The sequence below is a fragment of the Balaenoptera acutorostrata genome, chromosome 13 (assembly GCF_949987535.1).
Source record: "Balaenoptera acutorostrata chromosome 13, mBalAcu1.1, whole genome shotgun sequence".
Classification (NCBI taxonomy): Eukaryota; Metazoa; Chordata; class Mammalia; order Artiodactyla; family Balaenopteridae; genus Balaenoptera; species Balaenoptera acutorostrata.
In genome coordinates, this window is record NC_080076.1 from 255,620 (window position 1) to 280,148 (window position 24,529).

Genomic DNA, 24,529 nt, shown 5'->3' on the forward strand with positions numbered 1-24,529 from the left:
TAATAACGGTAAGAGACAGGTTTAAGAGTGGATTTGGACCTGGCAGTTTCCGGGGCTCACTCTCTTGCAGTGTGATCTGGTCTCTCTCCAATCCTTTGTCCTGCTAAATGCCTTTGGGTGGCCCCATTCACAGGAACAGTCTCTCTCACTCCATCCAGGGCTTCCTGGAGTAACTCCAGGCTGACACCCACTCAATGTCCATTTTAACAGAAAGGAAGAGGTTCAGTTAAGGGCAGTGACTGTGGTCACCCATCCAGGGCTCTTGCTGTCCTCCCTTGATGGCAGGAAGCTCTTCCACTAGCTAAAATAGCAACTTTGCTCTTGGTGGTAAACTCAAGGGTCTTGCTTTGGGCATCGGGGCCTCACATCAGGGGCTGGCCCTGATTGCCTGTGTACTTCAAAAGGCACACAGACTTCATTCGTGTCCCTGGGAGGTGGGAGCCCGGGAGTCACACCTGCCCCCTGACTATATTAATCACCCATCTCCACAGAACACATTTGCTCATTTTCCAGTCTCTGCTCCCTACTTTACAGAGAACAGAAACCAAATGGTAGGTGGTAAGGGAACTGTTACTTAACGGAGCAGTGTCTCAAGGACGATTCTATACCGTGGAATCCACAGTTGGCTGGCTTTCCAGAGGCCACAGGGACTGGGCCCGGATGCACATGGCTCCTGGAGACCACGTGGTCTCAATGTGAGAACACTAGTTGGGTAGTCACTTGCTCCCATACCTTTGATTTTTAATGAGTATGAATATCAAAGGTTTGCAACAACCCGAAGGCCAGAGGATTGCAGGGCCACGGTCTGCTGTATGCTGGTTGTGGCCAGGGCCACACTCAACGTCTGGAGGGTTACTTCCTCTCGGAAGGCTGAGAGGCTATGAGGGAGGAGGCCCTTTTCTCAATCACATGGATGTAGGGAACTGAAACATCCCAAGGGGCCATCTACGCTGCCCAGGTAGCTGTTCAATTGCCCAGCAGCAAGGTCAGCTCAGTGATTGGCCACAGGGGCTTGACAGGGCCCAGGCAGGCCTGAGCTGGAGGACCACAGATGCCTGCCTGGATGGTCAGGGGTCAAGGGATATTCTGAGATTTTATTATCTACTACTGCCCACTCAAATGGGACAAAGGATGCAGCCAGTCCTGAAGGGCACCGCCAGCCCTCAAGAAGGCAGCATATGGGGGCTGGCAGTGCTACAGCCTTGCATGCATGCCAACATGTCCCACTGAGCGCACTGCGTGTCAGAGCTGGGCTGGAACCTGGGTCCAGCCCCACCCTCCCCAGGTTGGCGGCAGGGGCCCTTCCTGACTTCTGAGGCCCTCCACAACCACAGACTGAGGTTAAGTTGGAGATGAAACAGCCAGCAACCAGAGCAGACATTTCATTCATCTTCTTTAGAGTCCAGGATGCGGAGAGGAAGCAGAGACGGAGCAGAAAACCAACAGTCCAGCTTGACCCTGCGTCACTTGTACCAGGTGAGTCCCGTCCGTCGTGGAGGCTCAGATAGAAGAGAGAGGAGAAGGCGAAGCAGGCCCATTAGATCGTGAACACTAGGTGTGTAAAGTATGAGTACTTTCTGGTTTTCTTTTTATTTACAGGAATTTCTATTTTTCAATCATTAAGATGTACTATTAGTAAAATAAAAAGATTAAAATTGTGTACACCTTTTCACACGCCCCTCACTAAATGTGAATTCTGTAGAAGGTACACATCTTCTGAAATCTCTTCTTACAAGGGTCATGGATTTACTTACTAAAAGCTGGCTGGAATCAACACAGGTGACTTTGCAGTTTTATGATTGCCTGGGTCCGTGGCTTGCCGGGCTGCAGTTCCTACTTTCCAGCTCTGTAAGATGCAGGTGGAGAAGCAAGGGTGAGACCTGTCTCTGTATGAGCTGTTCAGCTAGGACTCTGAGGTACCTGCCTTGTGCAGCACGTGGTAGCAGAAGCACGGGTCACAGCAGGAACAGAGTACTTGGTCTCGGCACCCAGAGTGGACATTAGATACTCAGCCAACAACTAGAAAAGAGAGTCCACACATCTTTCCTCCCTTCTACAAGTACGTGCCGCTCAGGAACACAGGACACAGAAACTGGGCGGATATAGAGTTTAAATGCAGAATCTCTGGGACTTCCCTGGCGGTCCAGTGGTTAAGCCTCAGCGCTTCCACTGCAGGGGCGGGGGGCAGGTTCAATCCTTGGTGGGGGAACTAAGATCAAGCATGCTGCACGGCCCGGCCTAAATAAATAAATACATAAATGCAGAATCTCTGTTCTCACGGTGCTGGCTGATGGGGGAGACAGAGAATAATTCATGTTCGCCTCCCCAGAGTGGAAGTGTCGGAGCCAGCCACAGACAAACATACCTATAGGGGATGCCGGGATGGGAGGGGGCAGCTGCGGGAGGAGGAAGTTTGATGAGGAAGGGAAAGGAACCAGGGGTCCAGCCAGCGAGGCTGCCTCAAAAGGCAGGCCCGGGAGACCACAGTGTGGACAGGACCACAGACCCCCTGAGGACGGGGGCTGAGCTGCTGGTGGGAACAGGGGGGCAGCCCTGATATAGGTTTGGGAGGCTCCAGAGTTTAGAGAGAGCCCTGGGCCACTGTGAGGAGGATGAAGGGGAGCAAGGCCCTGCAGAGACCAGCTAGGAAAGGCTGCATTGAGCCAAGCAGACACCAGAACCAGATCACGCCAGGGGATCATATACAGGCAGTAGACGAGATAGGGTGACTGCTGGGCAGGTGGGGTCGACATGGCAGACAGGGAGCACATCACGGGGAGAGCCTAGGAGCAGCAATTTGGGGAGAGGAGAGTGAGGGCAGAAACGATGAGATCGGCTGTATAGGTCAAGCCATAGTGACAAGTATCCAGATGGACTGCCTGAGTGCATGATTTAGATCTTGCGAAATATGAGTAGGAAGGAAGGAGGAGGAGAGGAACCCAGGTTCTGCTACTTGCTTACCACTTTGAGGACATGAGGAATATGAAGATTCCGCAGTGAGTGAATGTCTGGGCAGTTATTCTCCCAGTAAAATTGGGAGATCCAGGACTAATCAAGGAGAAGAAGACACCAGAAGGGGATGCAGACATGTGGATATGGGGAAATGAACAGGACCAGAGATCAGGAGAGGATAGTCCGAGGGAACCCAGTGGGCTTCCAGTTTGTCCTTGGGGTCTTTAGTAGGACACGCTAGAACAGCTAGATTGGTTGCATATTGAGGACAGAAGGGCCTCTGGTTAAAGGACTGGGTATCAAACTGGATGTTGCCTGAATCCAAACCTTGTCTTCCTTAGGCTAAGGAAGTTCCTTGTTCACTTTCTTCACGTGCTACTGTGAGTTTTACAGTCGCGTACTGGAGCAGCACCTTCCAGGAAGATTTCCACCCGGTTCTAAGAGTGCTGGGCTAACACATAACAATCCGGAATGAATAAACTGTATCCAGACAAGGACAGACAGAGAGACAGAATATGACAGTGTGGGTGACGAGTGCTATGACAGGGTACGTTCATGGGAACAACGAGGCCAGCCGGAGGACCAAGGGGCTGTGCTGGGCCGGCCAGGCCGGGGCGTGGGGTGGAGAGCCTCCGCGAAGAAGGACACAGTTGTTTCCTTGAACAGCTACAGGTGTTGGTTTGGCGGGAGGTCACCGGACCAGAAAATGACCAGCAGGGGACGCTGAGGGGAAGACCAGGCACCAGGAAAAGGCAACTGCTGCCCCAGCTCAAGACATTCAGCCGGCACCTTGGGTTCACCCAGGCCTGCTCTGGCCTTCTGTTCCCCCTCTAACACAGGCCACCAAGAGCGAGGGCAAAACTGTGCCCTCGCTCACCTCCCACCCAACCCCCTCCTCACCCACCTCGGCTCTTGATGAACCCAGAGCATCAGGGATGCCTGCCACCCTCCCAGTCGCGGGCCAAAGTCTATAAGTTCATCCCAGCGAGCCAGCCCTCTGGGGTCCTTCCAGCACACTCCCGAGGGCAGTGACGGAGACGCAGCTGGAATCCAAATCGCACAGCCTGCTCATGTCCCCTTCGGTCGTTAAGAAAGAGGTCTTTACCCATGGAACATACTTTGCATTTACACATTCACCCCATTTTTGGTCCTTTAAAAAATACATTTTCTGGGCTTCCCTGGTGGCGCAGTGGTTGAGAATCTGCCTGCCAATGCAGGGGACACGGGTTCGAGCCCTGGTCTGGGAAGATCCCACATGCCGCGGAGCAACTGGGCCCGTGAGCCACAATTGCTGAGCCTGCGCATCTGGAGCCTGTGCTCCGCAAAAAGAGAGGCCACGATAATGAGAGGCCTGCGCACCGCGATGAAGAGTGGCCCCCACTTGCCGCAACTAGAGAAAGCCCTCGCACAGAAACGAAGACCAACACAGACATAAATAAATAAATAATAAATTAATTTTAAAAAAAATTATAAAAAAAAAAAAATACATTTTCTTAGGGACTTTTACACCAAAGTGTCTTCTGGAAAGCAAACGTTCAGTAATAAGATTTATTTTCAGTACAGTTTCATTTTATGTACATAGATGTGGACTTAAAGAGGGCCGTGTATAAAGTGATATGCTTAGTTTGCCATTTCTTTGAAATCTGAGGCATCTGACGGTGAGCGTGCCTGATGTTTATGATTGTTGCTTTCATAGAGTACTGTTTTCCCGCCTTTATCTCCAGACCCAAGGATGGGGAACAAAGGCAAAACAGGTCTGCACACTGCAAAATGTCTTCAGGAATCTGCAAACCCAGCTTCTTACAGGAGCTAAAGGTTAAGGACCAGGACAATGAAAGGGTGTGCGGGGGAGGGAATAGCAAGTAACCAAAACAAGGTGTCTGCGACCAGCCCGCCTCCTCTGTCAGGAGCTGCACCTGGAGCTGGTCTCTGTGTTTGGGGAGCCCTCGTGCTTCACAGAAGCAGTGCTGAGCCAGGGCGGAGCAGCTGGCCACACACACCACCTGCCACGTACCTGTGGGACCCACTCTCAGTCCTGAGCTAAGCTTAAACCATAATTACATTTATTTGCTTATTTATTGTGACAGGCGATGTGCTCAGTACTTGGGGTGACTATATTCTCCCCTATTTTATTTTTTTAAACCACTTTATGAAGGTATCATTGACATACGGAAAGCTGTACATAATTAATATATATGCAACTTCGTGAGTATGGAGACAGATTACACCCGTGAAACCATCACCACAATCTACACCGTAAACATATCTATCACTCCAAAGGTTTCCTCCCGACCTATTCATTCCTTTATTTATTATTATTCCTATTATCATCATCATTTGTGTGTATGGAAAGAACACTTAAGAAAAGAACCGTCCTCTTAGTAAATTTTAAGCACACGATACAGTATTGTTAACTACAGGCACCATATTATACAGCAGAGCTCCAGAACTTGTTTTCATCTGGCATAACTGAAACTTTGTGCCCTTGGACTAGCACCTCGCAATTTCTCAGGGACTCAGAAGGGGTGACCTGTTGCCTCGGGCCTTGACAGCTGGGAGGAAGCAGAGCCTTGGTGTCTTCCTGTTCTGTCCAGACCTGTGCGCGGTCGGCAAATGCTCTGCCCCTGGCCGCAGCCCCTTGCTCACACGCCCGGGTATAAAACCCCAAGTTTGGACCCCAGGCCACCCATGCATGAGTGGCAGAAACCCTTCCCCAGGGACCTCCCTCTGCCTCCTTTTTCTAGTCTTCTCCCTCCCTCCCTCCCATGCCTCTCCTTGCTTCCCCGTGAAGAAGGAGCTGGTGGAGAAAAGCGAAGCCCGGCGGCTACAATGACACACACACACACACACACGCACACACACACACACACACACACACACACACACACACACACACACACACTGCTCCCTGCGGTGAGGGCTGCTCTGAGTGGTCGGTGCGTTCACACATTAAGCCTCATGATGACCTCGGGAGGGCAGTCCTCGCTGTTCCCCCATTTCACAGATGAGGGCCCGAGGCAGAGGACAGCAGTAGCGCATCCACCCTCACACAGGATGAGGCCCAGACGCCCCTAACCTGTGGTTCACCTGGCTCCAGCCACAGCCGCTTCGGGTTCTCGGAGACTCTGCTGGGTCTTTTCCACAAATCCCTTCGAGACCTACAGGCTCTTAACTAATCTACGAGGGCAAGTTACTCAAGTTCGTCTGAAAAACACCCCTGGCAGGTTTCTAGCCAGCTATGAGCACATGAAAAACTGAAGACAGGTGGGAGAGCCCAGGTTACAGAAGAGGACGAAGCAGCTGCTTTGCTGGCAAAGTAGAAGGGAGAGCTTCTACAAGCTTTCTTCAAGGAAAAGAAGGTGTGTGGCTGGGAAGGAGGGGCGTGTGGACCCTCTCAAAGCCCCGTCCTGAAGAAGGCGTACACCCTGGACCAAGGCCAAGTGCCAGCCAATGTCTTCAGAAGGGAAGAAAAATATAAAATAGGTAGTTCTGCTTGGAGTTTTTGAGATTGAGCTGTGAGGGGCAGACACCAGCATCATGCCACTCCAGCACATGTTCATGCCCAGAGGTACCTTCTCCACGGGGAACTGTGGACATCTGTAGAACATATCTACCCTTTTTCTCCACAGAAGAACCTGAGAGTCAGAGAACTGAGGTATCCCATGGAGGAGCACACACCGTTTACAGGTTGTAAATAGCTTCAGGAGGTCACCACTGCTGACCAAGCCCCCAGCTTCATGTGCATTTAGGCACACAGGCGGGTCAAGAGTCAGGCAGGGTCCTTTTGCAAAGTTGCCCCACTAAGCTTCCACTCTAATAAGGTTTTGATTACAGAAATTCGTACTTATGGCAGAAGTTTTTAAAATGCAGAAGATAACTGAGAAGAAGTAAAAATTCCCTGTGATTCCCTCCCAAGAGATACCGCCACTAACCTACTGATCCATCCATCTCCTTTCAGCCTCAGGCTGAGCCCCTCTGACCTGGACTTTAGTCTGGTGTGGACACCACACCCTGCACTACCCCTAGATGTCCAGTGCAGAGTGGCCAGCGTGCTGGGGCTTGGGGATGGGGTGGTCTGCGCCTGGGAGAGCCTTCTGAAGAGGTCAGCTCCGAAAGGCCCAGGCCGTGGAGTAGGGTGTGAGGCTGCGTCTTGGTCACACCTCTGCTACTTATCAGTTGACCCTGGGGTCTCGCGACTCAGGGGCGCTCCGCAGAGCAGCCATCACCTCACTACTAATCGGCCTGATTCGTCTCTGTCTACCCCAGATACCACCCTGTGCATTACCAGGGACGCCAAGACCAAGCCTGCTAGCGCCAAATCCAGCAATCCCCCCTCCTGGCTTTGCAGACCCTGCTCTACAACAGCGGGGAGCGCGGGGATGAAGTGCACTCTGAGTGCACAGAATTCGGGGAGCTAACGAGGCCCTCAGGCCCTGACTCCTAAAGCCAGGGCACCGGGTCACTCACCAGCAGCGGACAGCAAAAGGCCCTTAAATCGGAGCAAGCTACAGGAGAGGACCATCGTCCCCTTGTGGGCAGGAAGGGGGTGGGGCTGTCTCCTGAGCGTCTCCTGGAGGCCAGCATTGCCAAGTGCATAGGTTTCTCACCCTCAGCACTGCTGACATTCTGGGCTGAATCGCTCCCTGTGGTGGGCTTTGTCCTGGGCATTGCAGTGTGTTTAGCAGCGTCCCTGGCCACCTGCCGCTAGCCCACCCTCCAGACGTTGCTAGGTGTGTCTGGGGAGGGAGGGTAAACTGTTCTGTCCAGGGACCCCTGCACTCACCCTGCCGCTCCGGCCAGCCCAGGGGCCACCGCGCCTGCAGGACTCACCTCCTAACCAGGCATACCGGGGAGGGGGGGCGGGGAGGGTACAGGCTGGAGTCTCTTCTCTCCCAGAGTTGGCATCCAAAAGTCCTAACTGCTGATTCTGCAACTCCCATGAGGTTGACATTTCTCCCCTCTCTTATCAGGGGCTTGAAAACAATTTATCTCTCTGTGGTTTCATTATTAAATCCCTTTTCTTTCTGATGAAAATGCCTTTGGTCCCTGAGTACCTAGAAGTTTAAGATTTTAAGCCTACTGCTACTTCCATTTTAGATACTGATGACTGTGAGGGCAAACCTAGGCCTTTTGGGAAACACATTTTCGGGGTCTATAGCATGTTTCCTTTTTGATACTGGGGTTCTCGGGTACCAGTTTGGGATGGATTATTTGAAGCCAAAGATTTGAGGAGGACTGCACCCTTACACCTGCCTATTTTCCTTCTCAGTCTCCATCTGAAACTAGCCTGTGTACATGGAAAGTGTGAACCTCTGCAGCCTGGGCCTCAGTGAAGGAACACCTCTGGCTGGGCTGTGTCCATTCATCTCAAGGGCAATGTGCTCACTCCTGACACCCTCTCCACCCCAGACCGGCTGAGGCATTGCTGGGAAGGTGCAACCTCCAGCCACTTTTATTGGCAGACCTCTTTAAAGATTTCAAAGTGGGCCCACATGGTGTCCTCTTGTTGCCAGGATATCGCCTTGGAGTAGGCGAGGGAAGCACTGCGGTGCCTACCTTACGAAGAAAGAAAGCTGAAGCTCAGTTAAGTGACTTGTCCAAGTTGACCTGGATCCAGGTCCTTCATAAGATGCCTGCAGGACGCACAATGGAAATATAAGGCCTCCGCACACCCCCAACACCTCTGCTGAGAGACTCCAAATTTAACTTCATTTAAATCTCTGGATACCTGACTGAGGCAGCTAGCTCAGAGACAACTAACGGAACAGCAATCAACACCTTGTATCTGGCCTGTGGGGCAAGCATGCACCTGCCAGCCATAGAGAGCCTCCCAACGAGGCCTCCCAGGGCTCTGTGACCCCATGGTGTGTGTCAGGCCAGGACCTGTGGAGAGCTTTTCAATTATGCTTCTGAACTTTGAAGAGATTTTTCCACCCGAAGGCTCCGCTAGGCAAGTTGGTTTGTCTACACCCAACCCACCCACAGCCTTGAAGCTCTAAAGGATCCTGTTCAAGTCTCAGCTGGACACTCAGGTGCCACATGCAGCCAGGCAGCTTTGCCAGCCTTTCCTCCTGCTGACCACGCCAACCAACAAGCGACCGGCAACAGATGAGAGCAGAGATGGGTGAGAAAGGGTGCAGATGTTCAGGTGCAGATCGTGCTGCAGCGGGCCTGCGGGATCACTAACAAGTGCCACGGGAACACGTGCTACGGGGCCTCGGACCACATGGGCCACACACGTGGCAGAGATGATCTCTCCTCCACCAAGCCTGGATTCCTGTGGCTTCCAGCCTCTCCTCTCTCTTCTACCACAAGGGTGCTGCTCACCCCCCCTCTGCCTCTATCCCTCCTTCTTAAAATGTCTGGGTGGGACCTCGCCGCGAGCATGCCCGCAACCTCTCCTACCCGCACCAGACGAAGGTGCCCACTGTCAGCCATGACCTGGGACTCTCCTCGGGGCCAAAGACCTGCATTCAGTTTAGGAAATTTCCCTTTGAGAGAAAGTCAGCACCTCTGTACACAGTTTACTCTCCCACTTGCCCACTGTGTATCTCTTTGACATTTTTCTGTTCTACCTGGAATTTATTAAGTTTTGCATAGATGGCAAACTAATATACCAGGTCCTTTCTAGCTTTCAGACAAGTGGACATCCTCAGCCTGCTGTCTGGAACAGTTTTCTCCTGACTCTCTGTGGAAATTTCTCAGCATTTTGTTTGCCTGCTTACTTCACTTGTGCCTTGTTGTGGAACTCTGTCTACATGTCTGGACCACTGGCTGCCCTTCTCTTAAGGGCGGGGGCCGTGAATCGCTGCCTTTCTGATTGTAGTCCCTGGCATGTAACAGCATATTTAGTAAAAGGAAATGAAAATTAGATTTTGCGTACTGCAGTTTGGCAATCTATATTGAAGGGTTTAGGGATAGGTGTGATTTATGGCCTAGTAATTCCATTTTTAGGAGTTGATTCTAATGAAATCAGAAATAAGAGAATTCAACAAACACAGCATTATATAAAACCTAAACATTGGAAACATTCTAAATATTCAATAATGGAACGATTAAAAATTATACCTGTATTCATATATGCAGTTACTAAAAACTATATTTTCTAAGAACATTTAATGAAAATGTTTTTTATATAACATGAGGTTTAAAAAAAAGCAGGTTGTGAAGCTGGTTAAACAGCATGATCAAAATTTTGTGAAATATATAAATATATATGCAGAAAAATGAAATACAGGTAAAATATACCAAAAAGGTAATACAGTTGATTGCTGAGTAGTATGATTATGGGTGATTTTAACTTTTTTCTATTATGTGTTTGTATTCTCCAGATTTCTTTTCCAATGAACTTATAGTACATTTATAATTACATAACTTATAAATTATAGTCATTTATAGTATATTTGATAATAATTTTTTAATTGGTTAGGTTACCTAATATTTATTTGTTTTTTTCAAAAAGCCACCTCCTGCATTTATTTATTGATTCTATTATTCTTTTCCTAATTCAATCTTTCTACTTCCCATCCTACAATTTTATTTTATTGTTATTGTTTTAAATTTTTAAATTTGATCATTTACTCATTTATTTTCATTCTCACTTATTTATTAGCATAATTACTTACTATAACATTTTCCTCTGAGCACTACTTGAACTATATCATATACACTCCGATCTATGGTTTTTCATTATTACTTTAGATATTTTAATCTGATTTTTATTTACTCATTTATTCAAGGTGTGTGTATTTTCATAACAGTTTGAGATCCTAAAATTAGTTTCCAGACAGTAAGGATTTTTGTTGTGGTGTTTATTTTCTCATTTTTTCTTTCATTCCTATTTTTAAAACATTGTGACCACATATACATATCAATATCTATCTATCTATATATTGATACATATATATTAATACTCTTTTTTTATACTTTGGAATTATTAGTGTTTACAAACTAATTTAGGGATCAGCAAACTTTTTGTATAATGGGCAAGACTGCAAAAGTTTTTGAGTTTGTGATCCATGCAATCTCCCTCTCAGCTATTCAGCTTTGCACCTGGAGCACAAAGCCAGCCACAGACATGAAAGAATGAGCATCCCTGTGTTCCAATAAAACCTTATTTACAAAATCAAGCAGCAGAGCAGATTTGGCACATGGGCCGTAGCGTGTGGCCCTGTCCTAACATATGTCCTGATACACAGTTATTTTGTGGATGTTCTATGAAAACTGCAAAAGGACCATTGTCTGTATTTAGGCACAGAATTCAATAGTTATATAAGTTCAAATGACTAAGTTTACTATTCGTTACCTATTACTGTGCATTTTAACAAAGGTACATTAGTTAATTTCTCATTCTATTTCCTGCCATTTTATGAATGCTGATCCATGTAGCATTCATATGTATTAGATCTTCATGTTGGCATATACCATTTTTCATTATGAAGGACCATTTTCATTATGAAGGCTCATTTCCTTTTGTGTGTGTGTCCAAGATATAGAGCCTTTTACTTAAATATCATGTAAGAGATGTCTAAAGTCTGTACAATGACTGAGTAAGCTTAATATAACAGGAGTAAGGAATAACATTATTCCTAAAGAAAAATTTTGCCCATATGACTTGTTTTCCTTAAAAAAAAAAATCCTCTCATCTGTGGTATCTGAAGGCTCATTTTCATTAAATGAGGTAATGCCTTTGTCCCTAAAGCAACATAATCTTAAATTAAGAACCCCCATTTTCTCCCTTTTACTGATATTTTAAATTTCATCCTTTCTATGTCACTTTGTTGTAGTTATGTCTCTTGTTTACCGTTTTTTTTAAAAAATATTTATTTATTTATTTATTTGGCTGCGTCGGTCTTAGTTGCTGCATGCGGGGATCTTCGTTGCCCCTTGGGGATCTTCGTTGCGGCGTGCAGGATCCAGTGCCCTGACCAGGGATCAAACGTGGGCCCCCTGCATTGGGAGCGTGGAGTCTGAGCCACTGGACCATCAGGGAGGGCCCCTCTTGTTTACTGTTTTTGACTGGGTATTACTTAGTGAACAAATCTTAAAGTCTTAAAATAGGTGAATTTTATCTCATTCACATTTACAGGCATGACAGATGTATATATATATATATATATATATATATATATATATATATACTCTCAGTTCCTATTTACTTTATTTTTTCTGTCTATAGAATTTAATAAGTATTTCACAACGTGTTTGCATTCGTTTCACACTCTCTCTCTCTCTCTCTATATATATATATACATAAAATGTTCTGAAAATTTGGAGGGGTTATATTGTTTCCTAAATTTGTTCTTGATTACATTTATTTTTTAACGTAGTTTAATTTTTTTTTTTTTAGAAATTTATTTTTTATTTATTTATTTTTGGCTGCGTTGGGTCTTTGTTGCTGCATGTGGGCTTTCTCTAGTTGCGGCGAGCTGGGGCTACTCTTCGTTGCGGTGCATGGGCTTCTCATTGCGGTGGCTTCTCTTGTCACGGAGCACTGGCTCTAGGCGCACAGGCTTCAGTGGTCGTGGCACACGGGCTCAGTAGTTGTGGCTCACGGGCTCTAGAGCGCAGGCTCAGTAGTTGTGGGGCACGGGCTTAGTTGCTCCGTGGCATGTGAGATCTTCCCGGACCAGGGATGGAACCGGTGTCCCCTGCATTGGCAGGCGAATTCTTAACCACTGCGCTACCAGGGAAGTCCTTGATTACATATAAAACCATACATTTAACTAACACACCCTTCTGTATGTATAATAATTAAATTAGCATGTTTGTATTTCCTCTTCCTTTTCCTCCTATGAATTTACACTAAGAAAAATTATATAATAAACTAAAATTGGATTGTAAACTCGTATAGTATACTTTACAATAATTTTGAAACACCTATTTGTCCTGTGTTCTTAGCTTCATTACAAATTCCTCAAGAGCGAGGATGTTGGTTTTGGCAGCCCCGCTTCCAGAGCTCTCTAGATAATAAGTACTCATGTCATTGCTAACAACTGATGACCTCTTTCTCCTAACATGTTCTTTTTTCTACCAGCCGTGGCAGAAGTCTTCCTTCTCATCAGACAGGCCTATAAGATGCTTCTGACCCTTCCCTATCCCTTTACTTCGGCCTGTGCTAGACTATGGCCTTAGGAGTTTGCCTCGGGCAGAACCTTTGCCCAGACCATCTACCACCTGGCAGCTCCTATGGACACGTGGACCCAAGGGCGTCACGCCTCCTATGATTCCCCTATCATCCAAGACAACGTTAAAGATCACCCAAAATCAGCCCCCCTCCTTGGCCGACTGGTGGAGGCAAACACAAGCTTGGCGGGAGCGAGCAAGGGAGAAAAAGCGTGGGCGCCGAGGTGGGAATGAGGCGCCCCGCGTGGGTCAGCGCGGCGTCTCTTCCCCGCTCTTGATTTTGCGGACTGGAGCACGCACCTACCCGGGCGAGGCGTCTTTGGGGGCGGGTCCGCGGGGCGGGGCTGGGGGAGGGTCTTCGGGGCACAGGGCGGGGATTGGCGGCGGGTTCTGGGGGGGCGGGTCGGCGAGCCCTGGGCGGGTCGGCGAGCCCTGGGCGGGGCGTTGGGTGAGTCCTCGGGGCAGGGGGCGTGTCCTCCAGGCTCGGGAGGTGGATCCTCAGGGCGCGAGTCTGGGCCTTGAGGCTCGTGGGGCGGGTCCTCGGGAACGCGAGCCGGTTTTCTCGGCGTGGGGCGTGTCCTCGGGGAACAGGTCCTCGGGACGCGGGGCGGGGATTGGCGACGGATCCACGGGACGCGGAGCAGGACGTGGGCCCTTGGGGCTCGTCGGGGCGTGTCCTCCGAGCTCCGGGCGTGTCCTCGGGGTACGAGTGCTGGCGACGCGGGGCAGGTCGTCGGCGCGCGGGGCGGGGCGTGGGGGCGGGTCCTCTGGGTGCGGGGCGGGGATTGGCGGCGGATGCTCTGGGCGCGGGGCGGGGATTGGTGGCGGATCCTCTGGGCTCGGGGCGGGACGTGGGTTCTAGGGGCTCGGGGGGCGGGTCCTCGGGGCGGCGCGCGCCGGCTTCCCCCGCTCCTCCCGCGCGCGGCCCCTGGAGTGCCCAAGGCGCGCGGCCAGCCCAGCTCGGGCCGCTGCACTCTAGCTGCCCCGCGGCCGAGCGAGCGCGGGCCGGGGTCGGGGCCGCGGCGGCGGGTATTGCACCCGGGGTCCTTCTGCAGCCCCCGTAGCGAGGAGCGAGGGCGAAGACGAGGCTAAGCGGGGCCGGAACCATGAACCGGAGTTTCCACAAGTCTCAGACCCTGCGCTTCTACGACTGCAGCGCGGTGGAAGTCAAGAGCAAGGTGAGCCGGGGGCCGGCGGTCTGCGCCCCCCACCCCCGCGAATGAATGGGCACCCCGAAGGGGACTGGGAGGTGCGAGACGGGCCGGCGCCAACTTTGGAACGCGGCGCCGTCCGTGGGATGTGCAGGGGTCCCGCGATCCTTCCCGCCCCTGCGCGCGCACAAAGCCCGGCACCCCGATAGGGTTCAGCTGGAGCCCCGGCGCTCGGAGGGCCGCGCGGCCGCCTGACCCTCTGCGAGAGCGGCTCTTTTGTTCCACAAGCTGGCGGCGACCCGGCGCGCCGCACGGTGGAGGGGCGACATTTCCGGGGCGACCCGGGGGCTGCTCGGATTCGGGGCCGTGGAGGGGCCTCGGGGGCCCGGGCCAGGGGAGGGCCCTGGCCGCGCCGCCTCCTTCATTGCGGAGGAGTCTCGGAACCGGTGAGGGGAGACGGGCAGCCGGTCCCCGATCCCCGGACCGGACCCCCAGCCCCCGGCCCGGCCCTCTGTACCAGTCCCTCAGCCTCCTGGCGCGCCCCAGGCCCAGATTGCCCGGGCGCGCCGGGCCGGCGGCCCCTCCCGCTGCCCGCGCCCCGGCCCCAGCGTGCCCGAACTTGCGGGTGGCTGTGCGCGTTTGGGTAATTGGCTGATAGGATCTGGCGCTTCTGCCCTTTGCGGGGGCGGCTACTTCGCGGCAGACGCTTTTGTCTGCGAGGGTCTCAGTGGTGGACCCCGCGGCAGAGCAGGAGCTGCAGTTGTTCAGGGTCCTGGAGGGAGGGGGCCCAGCTTACCGCTGCCTGGGATCCGGCTCTCGCCCGTTCTCTGCGCGGCCCGCGCCTCGGTCAAGCAAGGCGGAGGAGACTGAGTGGTTGGTGGGAGGGGGCCGGACTTGAGGGTGGGCTCTGACCTCCAACTCTGTGCACGCTTGGGTCGCGGGGCGTGTGTGCCCCGGTCCGGTCTCTGGGAAGACGAACCCGGCGGCCCCCTGCCTGGGCTGCCCCTACCGGCCAAGGGGCGTCCTTTGGCGAAGGAGTTACAGGGCTTCCTCGGAGGACGGGGGATTCTCCGCGGGAAGCCCACTGCAGTGAGCTGCGGCATTTCATCACCATCTTGTTGGACAGTCTTTCTCGGAACCCCTCATCTCTAACTACCCCGTATGCTAATTCTGGGACCCCCGACCCGCACTCCTCCCCGCTTTTAGCCCCGGAGTGCCCACACCCCGGAATCAGAAGCGCCCGCTATGAGTTGCGTGGGGGAGAAGAGCCGGCAGGCGTTGAGTAGGAGCCCCACGTAATTGACGTTTCTTCAACTCAGTGGGAAGGTGGCTCATTGTCCCCTGCAATAGCCACTGAGCACGTGTGGTGTTTCGTTTTAACTGTTTATTTTGAGATCATCATCGGTTAACAGGCAGTTGTGAAAAAGAATACAGAGACTCACCCAAAGGTAACATCTTGTATCACAGTGTCACATCCAGGGCCTCATCAGACTTGTTCACGGGGTGTTTTTGGGTCACACACTTTTGTCGTGTGCGCATTCCTGAGACCCAGCATGGTCACAACACAGACCACTTCGATCGCAGGGGTACCTCCTGCTGCCCTTTCACGGTGGCAGTTTGGTTCTAAGTGATTAACATCACATGCTGTTCCTGAGTCTCACTGGCCACATTCCCTGTGCTCAGTAGCCACGGGCGGCTTGCAGCTGCCTGACCAGATGCAACTCCAGAGGGTCCGTCCAGAGGGACAGCCCTGGAGGAAATGTCCTCACCAGGCCTTATCCTGCAGTTCTGGACTGTGGACACTGTGAGGGCCCCTGGGGACTGGAGAGTACAAGTCTGCCTTTGCCTCTCCTGGGGAGCTGGGGGCTGTGGGCATTCGGGTGGCCCAGCGGGTTGCCTCAGGGTGCCCCACCTTCTTAACTCCCCAGTGAAGAAGGGGCACTGCCCCATGGCCCAAGCCTGGGTTCAAGTTCAGATGCATTGAGTGCTCCACTGGGGGTGAGTGGCAGAGCGAAAGTTTTGGTTGAATTTGGGAGCACCCCTGGCAGGCCACACCAGCCTGGGCCCTGCTGGGCTGGCTGGTTATACACACACCGCCACGACCGACCCCTGCCCTTTCGGAAGAGGGGGCTTGCCTTACTGTTTGTCCAGAGGGTCCACGTGGCTCGTCCCTCTGTACACGCCCTCCCACCCACCCACTTGGTAGTGAACACTTGCACGCATGGAGTCCATCTCTGCAGGGAGCCTTAGTCCAGCTGCTGATGTCAAAATATGGGAGGCCAAACGTTACGACAGTGATGTCTTTCTACCATCTAAAGGTAGCACCGTAACACCTGGGTTTGTATGAGGAGAAAGTGGTGCCCGGGAGCTGAGTCCCTTTGGAGTTTTCAGGCAAGTTGTTTAACTTTTCTGAGCCTTAGTTATTTCATCTGTAAAATGGTCATTGTACCTATTCTGCTAGCCTTCCAGGATCAAATGAGGTAATGAAGTACTTTTAAACTGCAGAGCACCCACAATTATAAGAGTTAAGCACTGCAGATCAGGATTCTGTGGCATTTCAGGATATCAGGTCTGAAAATCTGATCCTCTCAGAATTTTTGGCATTAGCCATCTGCCACAGCTGGTCAATTCCCAAAGCCTGGGAGACAGAGACAGTATCTTGACCTAGTGGCTCTTCCCCATCATATAGCCCCTGACTCTTCCCCAGCATTTCTGTTTTAATACCTGTGATGCATCTATTTCTCTCCGCACCAGCTGCATGCACTTCTTTTTTTTTTTTTTTTAACATCTTTATTGGAGTATAATTGCTTTACAATGGTGTGTTAGTTTCTGCCTTATAACAAAGTGAATCAGCTATATGTATACATACATCCCCATATCTCCTCCCTCTGTGTCTCCCTCCCACCTTCCCTATCCCACCCCTCTAGGTGCACGCACTTCTGATTCCCCAGTTTTGGTTAATGGGGCCACCATTTCACACTCACTCTGACTTTTTCCTCTCTCCCTGTAAGACCTGCAGTGGGGAGGGGCTGTGCAGCTGTCTGAGGGAGCATGTTTCAGGCCGAGGGGAGCAAGTCTTGGCCCATCAGAGGGGCAGCAGGAAGGCCAATGCTGGGGAAGGGGTCTACAGGGGCAGAGTAATTGGGGATGACTTGTTTGAGGAGAAGGCAGAAGGCCGCCTGGGGCCATTGTGAGCCACATGCCTGAAAAGCCTAGAGGAACACAGCTACCCATCTCCGCAAGCTGCTGTTCACTGAGCCCTCACCCTCTGGCTGGAGGCCCCTGTGTTAAAAGAGGCCCATTTTTTCCCCGGTTTCCTTACCCCTCAGGCCTCATCCGTGTTCTCTTCGGCCTCTGGGCCCCGTTTATGAGGCTTAACCCCCACCTGAAATGTTTTCTCGAAGAATCTGCCCTATCCTGATGACCCTCTCCTACGAGGCCCACCTGATGTCTTCACCAGGCCAAGCTTTCTGCATCCTCTGACCCCTTCCCCGTGTTTCTGTCATCTTATGGCCTTTGTCACGGTGCTGGTGACAGGAACCCAGGACTGTGTTTACACCCCCATGGCTTGTTGTATCCATTGTGTGGGGGGAGAGTAACACCTCTAAAGGTTTTAATCCAGCTTTGGCTGCTTGGTTTAGATAATGTTGGAGACTTTTCTGCGTTCTAAACAAATGCATTACCATTGTAGAAAATGTAGAAACCATAACAGGCACAAGGGGGTAATTCTCACATCCAAAGTGTGGTCGCATGTCCTTCTGACCCTTTATATGCATGTATACATGCAGATGTCTTTGTTTTACAGAATCAGAGTCATATTTTATAGGTATATTATTCTGTAGCCTTCAAGTTTCCACCTTCAACTTAACAGTGAAGTGTAAAGTGTTTTCTCATGTCATTAATATTTTTAGAAAACATATTTTTGAAATGACTACGTAGTATTCCATCTTATGTGTAAACCATAATTAATCTAACTAATATCCTATTGGGTTATTTCCAGTTTTTTCCTAGAATAAACAATGCTGTGAATAACAACTTTGCATTTAAATCTTTATATAAAGAGCCCGTGTAGAATGTATATCATAAAAAGTATACAAAGAATACTGATTCCCTTAATTCAGTGCAGAACTTTTATTATTTCTTTAGGACAGATTCCTAGAAGTGAAATTACTAAGTGAAAAGTATGCACATTTTTAAGGCTTTGAGTACATATTGCTGAATTTCCTTCCAGAAAGTCTCTTCTATAAATGTGTATACCTTGTTTCATATCTAGCCCTCTCCCTGCCTCCAGTACTGGGTATTTTCTTATTCTTTCCCATTTAGATAAGTGAAGCACTACCCCATTTAATTTGTATTCTTGGGTTATTAATGAATAGAAAATTCTTATATTTGTTAGCTATTTGTATGTCTATTTTTAGCTGCCTGTTTCTTTCCACGCTTCTTTTTTTTTTTTTTTGGTTAGTGTTCTTATTTTTTACTGAGTTATGGAGCTGCTTGTCCACAGGAGATTTTCCAATCAGTGCAGATGGTGCTAGGTGACCGTGTTCCCTGTGGTCCCACATCTTGTCTCCGCTGAGGTTGTTGGCTGCCTGGCCATGCCCTTCCATCTGGGGGCTGGAGCCTGGGCCAGGCCCTCCCCATCGGGTGGCTGGGCACTTGCCTCCTGTGGGCCAGTTGAGAACCGCCTGACACGGTTTGACTCACCTGTGTGTTTGGCTACACCCTTTTAAGATTCCGGTTTTGTTGTATCTGTGCATGTCTGTGTTTAAACAGGTTCTGTAACTTGATTTGGGAAGTTGCATCTAGAGGAGACTCTCATCAGGGACCCGGGTGGGGAGTGTCAGTCTGGTGGGCACGGATGGTGTTGCTGCCCACCTCCTGTGGGTCTGTGGCCCGTGAGCAGCAGAAAGCCCTGTGGGCCTTCCTAGGGGCACCCCAGTTAGCAGGGGTTCAAGCCCTTTCCTAGGACCCATGACATTTCAGATAGAGGGCTCTTCCAATTTTAGGGTAGGAAAGGAGTGTCAGGGCCTGGGAGATGCAGCCATTCAAGGTTGCTTCTAGGTGTCAGGAGCTCTAATGTTTGTGAATCACATCCTGAATCGGCGAAAATAGAGAGGCACCCTGCCTCTTTCCCATGAAGGGGCCTCCTGGACTTTTAGAGGCAAGCAAGGAAGGAGCTTGGAATGACGACGGCAGAGGCATCTGTGAAAGGGGCCTCAGGGGTCTGGGAGTTGCATTAGGTCAACTAGCCGTTTCCATGTTTATAGGCTCCCCACTTCCTCTCGGCAGATTTCTCCTCAGCTGTGAACCTGGGGAGCAATGCAAGTTGCTGCGCCCCTTTCTAGCCCCAGCACACAGCCTGTAGCCCTCCTCTGAGGCTGCCCTGAACACAGTGGGGCTACAGAGATGGTCCGGGCTGGGTGCTGCCCTCTGTGGATAGGTCGCATTCAGAAGTATTTCTTAATGTTTGGTTAACCACACACATATATATTCTAAATACATCACAAATAATCATTCATTAATCCCCATCACAGCCTTGCCAGATGGGTTCTGTTCTAACCTCCATCACACAGGAGAACACTGAAAAATCAAGGTTGTTCCACTAAGCTGGCCCGGGTCAGCGAGCTCAGGCACTTTGGCTCCAGACCCCGTGCTCTTGACCGTGGACGGTCTGTGGCCCTCAAGTCCAGGTCCGGATACTGACGCAGGTGTTCACAGCTCACCCCGTGTAGAATGAGGCAGTCCCTCTCGGGCTGTCTGGATCTGGAGTTTGGAAGGGTTAGGCCTAGTGCTTTGGGGGAGGAAGTTCTACTTTTCTTCCATCCCGGGAGCAGGTTCTAGCCGTGTGGCCTTGAGGGAAGTCCAGTGTTCAGTAGTTACTCTTAAAAAACCTACCATCCATTGATGTATTCATTTACTGAGCAACTACAGTGTGACAGGTGTGGGGTTCGTGCTGGGGTACAAAGGTAACCAAGACAGCCAGCATCCCCACCTTAAAAACGTATGATCCAATGAAGGATCAGTCGCTGGTGGGCATATTGGAGTGGGTGGATGCGGGGGTCCTTCATTCTGATCTCCAAAGTGTCACCAAATCCACAGTTTCACATCTTGAGACCAGAGGTTTCCGGTGCTTCCTGGCCATCCTGCCCACATAGCAAGACCAGTCACGGTGCTCGGGCATCCAGGAACTGCTCTTATCTTCTCTGGCGTCAGCAACAGCGGTGCCTGCGCGGGCTGCTTTGAGATGAGTCAGAACATCTTCTCCCCTCCTTGCTTCCAGAAGCAGCTGGGCTCTGGCCCCCACTTTTACGCATCTGGGGACTCTAGCTCTCTCCCTGTGCTGCGTTTCTCAGTAGCACGCGCCAAGGAAAAAATTCAGCGGCTAAAATGTGACAAGCAGTGCTTTGCATGCAGTAGGTACCCAATAACTGTTTGTTGAGTTGAAATCAGATGATTTTCCTGACAGCTACTAGTTCAGAAGTGGTCTGTCAGGGTACTTTCAAAAAGAACTGCTTTTTGAGGAAGGTGACCAAAGCTGGATTCACCAATTGACTTATTCCCAGGGCATCTCTAAGAGGGTTCCGGGGCCTTGTCCCCTGCCTGCTAGTGCCACGGAGGGGAAGGGAAAGAACGGGGTAGAAGATGAGCTGAACAAAGAAGAGAAAATGTGGAAGTTCAAAGGAAGCTGATTTAAAAGTCCGCGTGGACATTGCTGCTGTTGTTAGTGTCTCCTTATTTCCTTAGTGCTAGATTGTCGGCTGAGAGCTGCAGGGGCCCGGCTCGGGGCACGTTGTCAGAGCCAGCTCCCGTGCACCTCCACGAGCGGTGCTCACCCCTCTTCCTCGTAAACCCCGTTGGCCCTACCTGCCTCCTCTGCCAGAGCCGCCTGGGCAGCCCTGTGTTACCCATAGGATAGGGTTAGCAGGACAGGGCACTCACTGTTACAGCTGGGACAGCAGTTACCTTTGATGCCTCCTTTCCCTGTCCCCTAAATTCAGTGCTTCCCAGGTTCCTGGGGTCCAGGGGTATGTCTCCCGCACCCCACCATCCATCTCTCCGACTCCCCAAGACTGTGTTCCTCTGGGGCTCTGCAAAGATGCTTGCTGGCAGAGGAGACCAAGGGGGCGGGCTCCCCTCACCATCCCCAGCCAGAGCATGTGCTCTGTATTTTGGGGTATATGTGTGGCATTTTACTTGAGGGAAGTAAAAAAAGCTTTTGTCGCGTAAAGAGTGGGAAAAGCACCCGGAGCCTCCTGCATGACCCATCCCTGTTAAATTCTTAGTTCGTCACCCTCCCCGGGTCCACGGGCTGACCTTCTGCAGCCTGATCCTCTCCTACACTTACCGGGCAAGCTCTGCCGCGCCTCAAGGCTGAAACAGCTGCCTTTTCAGGAAACTGTTCCAGCCCCGCCTCACACCACGGAACCTCTCCGGTGTGGAGTGCGGTGTGTGTGACAGTAAGGTACACTAACCTCCGGCGTGTGGCTTGAGGAAATTTTACGTGTTTGCACACCCGGTGAGCACTGTGCCCATCACAGTGTGGAACACTGCGGCCTTCAGGAGGTTCCTTCGTGCCCTGTGCGGTCAGCACCCGTCCCCAGCGTAGCCACCGTCAGGGTCTCTGTCACCAAAGATGAGCGCGCTGGTTCTCGGGCGCGACGTCCGTCCGTGTTGTGTGCATCCAGAGGTCTGTTTTTTATGGATTCAAAGTATTCCTTTGTGCAGAAGATGTGGCACATGTATACAATGGAATTTTACTCAGCCATAAAAAGAGACGAAATTAAGTTATTTGTATTGAGGTGGACGGACCTAGAGTCTGTCATACAGAGTGAAGTAAGTCAGAAAGAGAAAAACAAATACCGTATGCTAGTGCATATATATGGAATCTAAAAAAAAAAAATGGTTCTGAAGAACCTAGGGGCAGGACAGGAATAAAGACGCAGACGTAGAGAATGGACTTGAGGACATGGGGAGGGGGAAGGGTAAGCTGGGACAAAGGGAGAAGAGTGTCATGGACATATATACACTACCAAATGTAAAACAGATAGCTAGTGGGAAGCAGCTGCATAGCACAGGGAGATCAGCTCGTTGCTCTGTGACCACCTAGAGGGGTGGGAGAAGGAGGCAAGGGGGAGGGGATATGGGGATATATGTATACGTATAGCTGATTCACTTTGTTATACAGCAGAAACTAACACACCGTTGTAAAGCAATTATACTCCAATAAAGATGTTTAAAAAAAAAGTATTCTTGTGCATCCGTCTGTGTTGCTGGAGGTCCAGGTGGCCAAAGCCCCCTGTGAGCTCCTCTTCAGCGTGCCTGTGAATTTCACTAGCCGTTCTCGACGCTGCTGGGGGCCGGCTGGCGGAGGTCCCGGTCAGGCTAGCGCACAGCCCACTGTGGCTCTTCCGGAGTGTCAGGTGTGCAGGCTCCAGCACTGGACTTGGGGGGATTTGGGTGGAGCAGCTGTGGTAGGGTCCTGAGGGTTAAGGAGTTCCCGAAGGCCTTGAGCCACAGCTTATTAGTTAGTTGTCGATTACTGAATCCAAACAAATCAGGAATTTGTCTTACAGAGTTGAAGGGCCTTCCTAGTCCTTCCTTTATTTATTTACTTAAAAAAATATTTATGTATTTATTTATTTGGGTTGCGCCAGGTCTTAGTTGCAGAGTGCGGGATCTTTAGTTGCAGCACGCGCACTCTGAGATGCGGCACGCACGCAGGATCTAGTTCCCCGACCAGGGGTGGAACCCGGGCCCCCTGCATCGGGAGTGTGGAGTCCTACCCCCTGGCCCGCCAGGGAAGCCCCCCCCCCCCGCCCCGGTCCTTCATTTAATTCTGCAGTTTGGGTTGCTGCTCTCCTGCCTTCCTCTGCCCCGCTTTACCCCGTACTACCTTGTGTGGGCCCTTCTGCTGGGTCAGGTGCTCGGGGAGAAACTGAGACACGACATGAACAAGGACGGGCCTGGTGCTGCTCAATGGGTCCAGGACAGCTCATGCCACAGTCTCTTTTTTTTTTTGAATTTTATTGTATTTATTTTCTATACAGCAGGTTCTTATTAGTCATCTGTTTCATACACATCAGTGTGTTCGTGTCGATCCCAGTCTCCGAGTTCATCCCACCACCGCCCCCCCGCCGCTTCCCCCTTGGTGTCCGTACGCGTGTCCTCTACCTCTGCCACAGTCTCTTTGGTGACGGTGCACAGTTGTCCTTTTGAAAACTGAGTTTCCCACGCGGAACGAAGACCCTCACGGCGGCCTTGACCGTGGCGGGCTGTGGAGCCAGGAACTTCACGTGGCCTTCACCTGGGGGTGTGCCTGTGTCGCCCTGCAGCTCACCACTCGCACACCTGAGGGTGTTGGTGAACCGCATCCTTTGCCTTCGGGAATTTCTTCGCTCTCCCTAAAAGTCCTGCCTGGTGATCCGGCATGTTTATTTTCCGTTTCACGGCGTGAGTGTGCCTGTCGAAAGCTGGATGGTATGTCCGTCAGTCTACAGAGCAGATCTCTCTGTGCCTTTGCTTCCGAGACAGGACGTGGGGCACGGATGCACAGGGGCAGAAAGCCCCCCCGACGGCCTCCTTTGGGGGTGTGTGTTGCTGTGGAAGGACCCTGGGGCCCCTGGGTAAGGGCTGTGGGAGAGAACTGTGACGACCGTTCAGTGGCTGTCTTTACGTGGTCAGCTGTGCTAGAGGAATTGGGAGACTAGAGTAATGTTCGTGTCCTGTTTTCCACGCTTGGGGGCCTGAGCGACTGCTTCCCCACCCACAGGCCCTGCCCTTACTTCCCTCGCTGGCCTGGAATGATAACGGTCTGCTGCTATGGGGCAAAGCCGACTACTCTGCCTGCCGGAAGGTCCTTCACACAGAGGAGGAGGTGGCCCCTGGCTCCTGGCGGCAGCTACGGCTGCGGGATGAGCAGGGTACCCAGATTTCACAAGAAGGTGCTCCCTTGGCCTGCAGGGGGGTGCGGAAGCCCGTGCGTCTGGATGCTCTTGTGGGAAGCGGTGTGTCGAGGATCCTCAGGAGAGGGGCTGCCCTGGAGCAGCTTCGTCCCTGCTCGTCTCGAGCTCGGAGCCGCCTGTCCTGTGCTCCGCCGCCCGCCCCCCGCGCTGCCCCGAGCTGGGAGCAGTTTCCCAGGAATGCGACCGCACTGCTGACCAGTGGTGCCTCCTCTCAGCCCGCCCGGTGGGTCACAGACTCTGGTCACCGCCAGGCCGAGGATCAGCAAGGACCAGCCCTTGAGAGTGAGCGAGCGTGTGCTATCGGGGTTGCCCTGCAGTCCTTCCTGGAGCGAGTTTCCG

At 51.4% G+C, this 24,529-nt stretch overlaps 1 protein-coding gene across 1 annotated transcript in view; it reads left to right on the forward strand.

Moving 5' to 3' along the window:
* The first annotated feature begins 14,008 nt into the window (after positions 1 to 14,008).
* Positions 14,009 to 24,529, forward strand: part of PARD6G (par-6 family cell polarity regulator gamma) — a 104,075-nt gene continuing 93,554 nt past the window's right edge. Inside the window, exon 1 of the mRNA XM_007172767.3 lies at positions 14,009 to 14,255. Within this exon, the coding sequence (XP_007172829.1) occupies positions 14,184 to 14,255 (72 nt within the window). The 5' untranslated portion in view covers positions 14,009 to 14,183. The remainder of the gene's footprint in view (positions 14,256 to 24,529) is intronic.